General features: G+C 43.5%; 1 protein-coding gene across 1 annotated transcript; it reads right to left on the reverse strand.

Moving 5' to 3' along the window:
* Window positions 1–278: 278 nt before the first annotated feature.
* PIM2 (Pim-2 proto-oncogene, serine/threonine kinase) lies at window positions 279–3,776 on the reverse strand. The gene is made up of 6 exons (XM_069943862.1): window positions 3,658–3,776; window positions 3,046–3,152; window positions 2,824–2,874; window positions 2,232–2,595; window positions 1,843–2,019; window positions 279–1,598 (listed from the first exon to the last, which is right to left on the reverse strand). The coding sequence occupies exons 1-6, from the start codon at window positions 3,695–3,697 to the stop codon at window positions 1,495–1,497; spliced, it is 843 nt and encodes a 280-aa protein (XP_069799963.1). The 5' UTR covers window positions 3,698–3,776; the 3' UTR covers window positions 279–1,494.
* Between the last annotated feature and the right edge of the window lie 3,026 nt (window positions 3,777–6,802).

Here is a 6,802-nt window from a genome sequence, read left to right on the forward strand (position 1 = left end):
TGTGTTTGCAGTATCGGTTCAGTTTATGGTGGTATGTGTGCAGTACGTGCTCAGTGTTATGTGTGTGTGTGCAGTATGTGCGTAATGTATGTGTGTGTGCAGTATGTGCGTAATGTATGTGTGTGTGTGCAGTATGTGCGTAATGTATGTGTGTGTGCAGTATGTGCGTAATGTATGTGTGTGTGTGCAGTATGTGTTGAAGGGATGACTTCGGTGTCCTTTGCTGCGGCTCATCTTGGCTCATGGGATTTTCAGATGCATAAAACCTGTATGAGACGTTGTGTACAAAAAAGCTTCATAGCCATTTATTAAATAACATCAACTCATAATATACAATAACAAGATGTTATATACAATTATGACACACCCCAAACCTATATATTTTGGATGGAAATGACCCGGACTCTTCATGTAATACACAAGTATTTACTCTTTTAATAAAAGATGTTGCGGCTCCTCACTGAGTCACAAAATGGCTGTAATCCAGACAAGAGAATGGAGGCCCTCTAAGTGTTGCCCATAGCAACCACAGGTTCTGAGCTCTTGTTTCTATTGAGGATTGGAAAATAAAAAGTGGGATCTGATTGGTTGCTACGGGCAGCTCCCCCATGTTTGTCTGCACTACAAGGGGTCCATAGCAACCAATCAGAATTCAGCACCTTTTTTGGGAAAATGAAACCATTGATCTGATTGGTTGTTAGGGACCATTCCGCCATTTTGTCTCTAATAAACCTAATAAAGAGCCAGAAACGCGTCTTTTATTTATATACGCGGACAGGAATATTCTGTAAAAGCGCACGTACCAGAATGAAAACTACATAAGAAATATTGCACCAATTTTCAGTTTCTACCACATTGTGCGACTGACAATGGGTGCAGTGATTTTTTTTTAACTATTTTATTAGGCTGTGTTCACACACACTGCAACAAAGCGTGAAACTGCAGCGTGTGTGAACATGGCCTAAAACTGGAGATATCAATAAATATGTGTATCCTCAACTGCGGTTTACAGCGCTATTGCTTGTGCCTAGGTAGCCATGTTACATAGAAACATGTCATCTTGTCTTCATTAAAAGGGTGCGCGCTGCAATTTAGGGCGATAACAGGAAATATGGAGCTGCCCTTCTAGAGAATATCCCCCACGGAGTGGTTATTATTTACAATCTATTACATCCTAGCAAGACTGTCCTGTAAAACCAGGTACTTCAATAAACTTTTTTCCTGTTTGCACAAACCATGAGTCACGGCAGGGTGTAACCAGCGGCACGGCGCTGGCAGCGTACATGGGACATCCTGCAAATGTCACAATAGTTTATCCAATTAATTTTATTGTCCTTCACAGCTGCAGTTCCTCTCCTCAGGACTCGGAACGCAGCATCTGCTGTCCAGGACATCGGAGGTAGCCATTTAGTGCTTGACCTTAAACAGTATACAGGGCCCTACAGGCGGCCACACAGGGCGACTCCTGGCGTCCAACAAGGGCCATAAGCGTCTTTACGTGCGAACATCTTTCATCCAGGGATGCTGAAGAATCTGCTCTAGAGATGGCCGCTCGGTGTGGCAGGTGGATAAGCACCAATTCACTAGGTTTTCACATTCTGGAAAGGCAGATATGGAGATATAATGGGTATGAGCTGGCACAAGGCGGGACAGAAAGGAAGCAGAAAAATGCATATGGCGATTACTAGGATGTATACAGAAATGAGGGGTGTAGGCATGGCAGGAACAGGGAGGAGAGAGCTCCCCGCCCATTTAAACACTGAAGCAGGAAGAAGGGTACAGTGCCAACAAGGAAGGCGTAAAAGCAACGTGGCAGCATATTGGCAAGGTGTCGCTTCTTACCTGTAGAGACGCTGGTCCTGAAGATGACCTGAGCTTGGAGGATTTCCTGATCCCTTTCAAAGGGGATGTCCCCGCACACCATGTCGTAGAGCAGGATGCCCAGAGACCACACGGTGGCTGGCACCGCCTTGTACCTCTGAAACTCAATCCATTCTGGGGGGCTGTACACTCTTGTTCCTGCACAACAGAACATATACATCAGTATACAATTAGGTTTCTATAGACATTTCTATATGTGTTCTCTGATCGGTAGAAAAACTACATTCCCATCATGTTTTGCAACTCTCATCCCATCTAGTTGTGCATAATGGGAACTGTGGCCCTTCAACAGCTTTGTTACAATGTAACAGTGCAGGAAAATTGGATGTATTTCCATACAGTTTACTCACCATCAAAGTTACTGTAGGTGGAATCATGGAGCAAAGCCCCGGAGCCAAAGTCAATGAGTTTGACCTGTCCCGTCTGGGTGTTGAGTAAGAGGTTTTCATCTTTGATGTCTCGGTGGGTGACCCCCTGGGCGTGACAGTGCATGATGGCGTCCACCACCTGGCGGAACAGGCTGCGTGCCACATCTTCTTCCAGAGGACCTTGCTCGGTGATGACATCAAACAGGTCCCGGCAGTGCTCCGGCATCTCCATCACAAGCAGGAAGCTATCGGAGGTCTCGAACCAGTCTAGGAGTTCAATGACACCGGGGTGACCTTTCACCTTCAGCATTAGATAGACCTCCATGGGTACACGGTAAAATTTACCCTTCAAGCAGGAAAGATGAGATAAAATTAGGGAATTCCAGGTACAGGTTAAAACTCCTTCATGGCATATTTTTGTCTCTAGGGGGCAGTATGGTGCAGAGAAGAAATATATCCCACCAAATACGTGGTTGTTTATCATAATAACAAAATGGAATTTTATTTAGTTTTTCAATTCTGAACAGTTTTTTTATGGAATTAAAGTGATTAAAGGGAAAAAAATGACACTCACCACCTGAGCCCATTCCGTGACACGGCTCTTTCTGATATGCTTCACGGCCACCTAGGGGAGCAAGAGATCAGTCAATATCTAGATGCATCAAGATCGCGGCTTCCCAGCTGTTGCAAAACTACAACTCCTTCGGCTGTCAGGGCATGCTGGGAGTTGGAGTTTTGCAACTACTGCAGTAAGTTATAGACATAGATCCTAGAAGCAGAGTCTTAGAAAACTCACCTGCGTGTGGTCTGTCAGTCTCCAAGCCCCGTACACCGTACCGAAACCGCCATGTCCCAGCTCAGCTCCCAATTTGTACAGCTTTTCGAAACACGCTCTGTCCTTCCCTATAATGACAACACCAAAAATACACGTCAAAGGGGTCCCCCATGTTAGAGAAGGGGGCTTGTTTACATATGTGCCCCCCCCTGTACTCATCAATATTCACAATCTCCATCTGCTGGACAACTACAACTCCCAGCATGCCAGGAGAAAACAAACACACACCATAACATCCATCTCCCGTAATTTTTTTTTCTCTCGCCCAGACACAAGCGACACTGCCCAGTTTTACCTGGAATGACAAGTCGGCACACGTGTGTGACTACATCCCTGCACACTCACACCCACGCACCAACACCCAAACCTGCACCAGGTGACTGACACATGGACGGCTCACAGCAGCACAGAGAAACAGCAGCAACGTGATAGAAAAACTCCTGAATATCGTATATATTAGTTATATCCAGGTGCAGCAGAACTACAACTACCTCTGGGACTTGTAGTTCTTATAAGTACCGGTAGTGACGCTATATAGTAAGGGGTTATAGAGGAGGTGGGATATTTCCTTACCTGTCTTGGAGGTCACGCAGTCAATGATGGTGGTTATCATCTCCAATCCGAGAGGGTTAAGCTGAGCTGTCACTACACTGCGCTGTCTCAGCTCTGCACTGCTGTCACCTGCTCTTACACACTGTAACCAGTGAATGAAGACCATGTCAGTTGAGTTTCCAAATACTTGCTGAGGAAATGGGCGTGGTATTGTGGTAGCAGCCAATCAGGGATCACTGTTTGTATATATTATTCAAATACAACAAATGAAATGACCAATAGGGTGCAGGCGTGGAGAGCGGGAGAGTCAGTGCATCATAATAAAGTGTGTTTACTAGGAATTGTAGAGCGTGTGATAGAGAAGCAGCCGCCTGGCCGTGTGCCAGACATATACACAGATGTGTAACCGATATACCGCCCGCCACCACATACAAATCACATACATGTATCATACACCCCTATACATACACATACAGGGCTGCACATTAGAGCAGTGCAAATTCATAACCAATCTAAAAAGAAGGCGTGCTATGCGTCACCCTGCAACCTTTCCACAATCGGAATTATTTACATGTCATACACAGGGGTTTTACCGAGATGATGTAAAGTCCCCCATACTGAATAACAAAAACTTTCTAGTATAATACTGACGTTTAGGATTCTACTCCGGTTATCCCCCCAGTTTTTCTTTTAGCTGTTGTGAAACTACAACTCCCAGCCAAAGGCTGTCAAGGCATGCTGGGAGTTGTAATGCCCCCCCCCCCCCCATTTCCTGCCTTAAAAAAATAAACAGTTTTTCCCTCCATTTTCCCATATATTTTTATTGCCCTGTATCAGGGGATATATAATACACTCAAAAACCTTTAAGAGCCTTCCGGCGGGTAATCCATTTTTATCTTTTTTATCACTTTTTGCGGGTTCTTACAGCATTCACGGCACAGTCTATGCATGATGTTGTATAGTATTGTTACTTGTGCAAAAAAAAAAAAAAAAAGTATTCTGAGAGCCTTAACTTCTTATGTATCCATTTACATTCTAAGCATTTTTAACTATGAAAAAAAGTTTTTTATGTTTTAAAGTTAAAACATTTTTTAAACTTTTTATTTTTTTTTTATTTTTACAGAGCCTTATAGGTGTTCCAAGATGGCAGACCTCGAGACTCTTTATAATCAGCTGTCAGCACCCCACAATCCTGGGTTTGGGCTTTGGGAGGAGAGAGGGCACCATTCCTGTCTAACCACTTAGATGTGACGGCTAGTATTCGGGTTCGGCAACGTTCTCCGAACCAGAACCCTCTGCATTTGACTCCTCGTGTCGGAAGAAGTTAGATATGTTTTTTCTTCAGATGCCAGAAGTCAAATGCAGAAGGTTCGGGTTCAGAGATCGGATTGTTCTGTGCCGTGCTGGATTATCAGATGCCGGATTACAAGAGCTCAGTGGTAGTTTATGTGTAACAGATGGTGGAGTCGGAAGCTGTCGGTTTGCTGATAACACATTTCCTGTATTCTTCTGAAGTCTAAATATATTTCCAGCTGATAGGGATCTGATGATCCGCATACAGATTAAAGGGGCAGCAACAATTATTCTTCTTATTTTACAATTTTTTTCATGGCAGAAATCAATAACACAAAGCTATCAACAGGTTTCTATTCTGTGTCCCCCATCATGAGTGATGTGAAATGAAAGTGATGGTCTTAGTCACTGAAGCCTGGCAGGTGTCAAGGCATACAGCACCACATCAGACCTGACAGCCGCCCCCATCATGGTTCCCAAGCACAATTGTAGACAAGTGCCACCACTTACCAGAGGACACCGTAGTGGTCAGGGCCCCCACTAAGTCAAGGGTTGTAATAACTTCAGAACAATTGACCGTCTTAAAGGCACATTGCCCAATTTATGTATAGAAGATTGCGACCATAGACAATAGGTCTAGGCCCTATATATTTGAGTGCTGTTGAGTTTAGGGAAAACTCATATATAACTGGTATTGCTAAAACTTGAAAATATATTAAATGTACTTAAAAATAAACCCACAAAAAAAGAAAGTATTGCTTGACTATGCCTCCTGTTATCCAAGTGACTACTGATCAGGTCAATTAATACTTTCTCTTTTGCGGATTTATCTTTGCGCTGAGTACATTAAATACATTCCCCGATTTTTTAATGCATTTTTGCCTATATAACATCCTGATCACCGCCATCCCTGCAGTGTCAACTGATTCATCCCAGCTCTGATGTATCCAAACATTCATTACTGTATCTGGGTCATGTGATCTCTGATCAGCCACCAGATTTTATACTGCATTTTCTTCCTCCTCTCAATCCCATGATGCTTCAGCACAGCATCACATGAACAGCTACAGCCAGTACCATCTCTGCCTGATGGGAGGGCAGTGTAATCCTCATCACTTCATAAACTAAGAGGCTATGTATATACTATACAGGCAGGGAAACTGACCTGTCATCAAGTTCATTACAAGTGTATGACGTCTTAGGGGCAATCTCATCACAATGTACAATTATATGAATGGACAGTACAGAGATCTGTCTTTTTACTCCTAGGTCTGTAACCATGACAAGGGGGCATCCTCTACATCTAGAGGAAAGAAGGTTTCACCATCAGCACACTCACGGATTCTTTACTGTGAGAGCAGTGAGACTATGGAACTCTCTGCCACATGATGCTGTCATGGCTGACTCGCTGAATAAGATTAAGAGAGTCCTGGATACTTTTCTTGAAAAATATAATAGATTACATGCTGATCCAGGGATTATTCTGATTTCCATTGGAGTCGGGAAGGAATCTTCTCCCTGTTATGGGACAATTGGCATCTGCCGCATAAGGGTTTTCGCCTTCCTTTGGATCAACACAGTAGGGTTCCTGTAGGTTTAACCTTCTTAACTATATTACAAGTGGTTTATAATTGTCAGAAATTAATAATTCCATGCAGTTTCATCATACAGGAGGTTCTGCTCGCTGAGATGCTGACCCCCATTCAGAACACAGAAACACATGTAATGTCCAGGGGGTCACTGTGGGATCACATGATCCAAATGAAGGAAAGGATTCCAGGAATTTTTAAACACAAAGGAACAACCAAATAAGATAATAGCCAAACTATGTATGTTGGCCGACAAGCTGCATAATTAATAAAACAAATCGGGA

Source organism: Dendropsophus ebraccatus, chromosome 10, assembly GCF_027789765.1.
Source record: "Dendropsophus ebraccatus isolate aDenEbr1 chromosome 10, aDenEbr1.pat, whole genome shotgun sequence".
In the NCBI taxonomy this organism is placed as follows: domain Eukaryota; kingdom Metazoa; phylum Chordata; class Amphibia; order Anura; family Hylidae; genus Dendropsophus; species Dendropsophus ebraccatus.

Bases quoted from the DNA above. Each gene is read 5' to 3' on its own strand.
- PIM2 (XM_069943862.1), bottom strand. From the start codon at position 3,697: ATGATAACCACCATCATTGACTGCGTGACCTCCAAGACAG. The intron at 3,153-3,657 runs GTAAGGAAATAT...TTGTCATTATAG, and splicing joins CTGCGTGACCTCCAAGACAG to GGAAGGACAGAGCGTGTTTC. The intron at 1,599-1,842 runs GTAAGAAGCGAC...CTGCCTTTCCAG, and splicing joins CAGGACCAGCGTCTCTACAG to AATGTGAAAACCTAGTGAAT.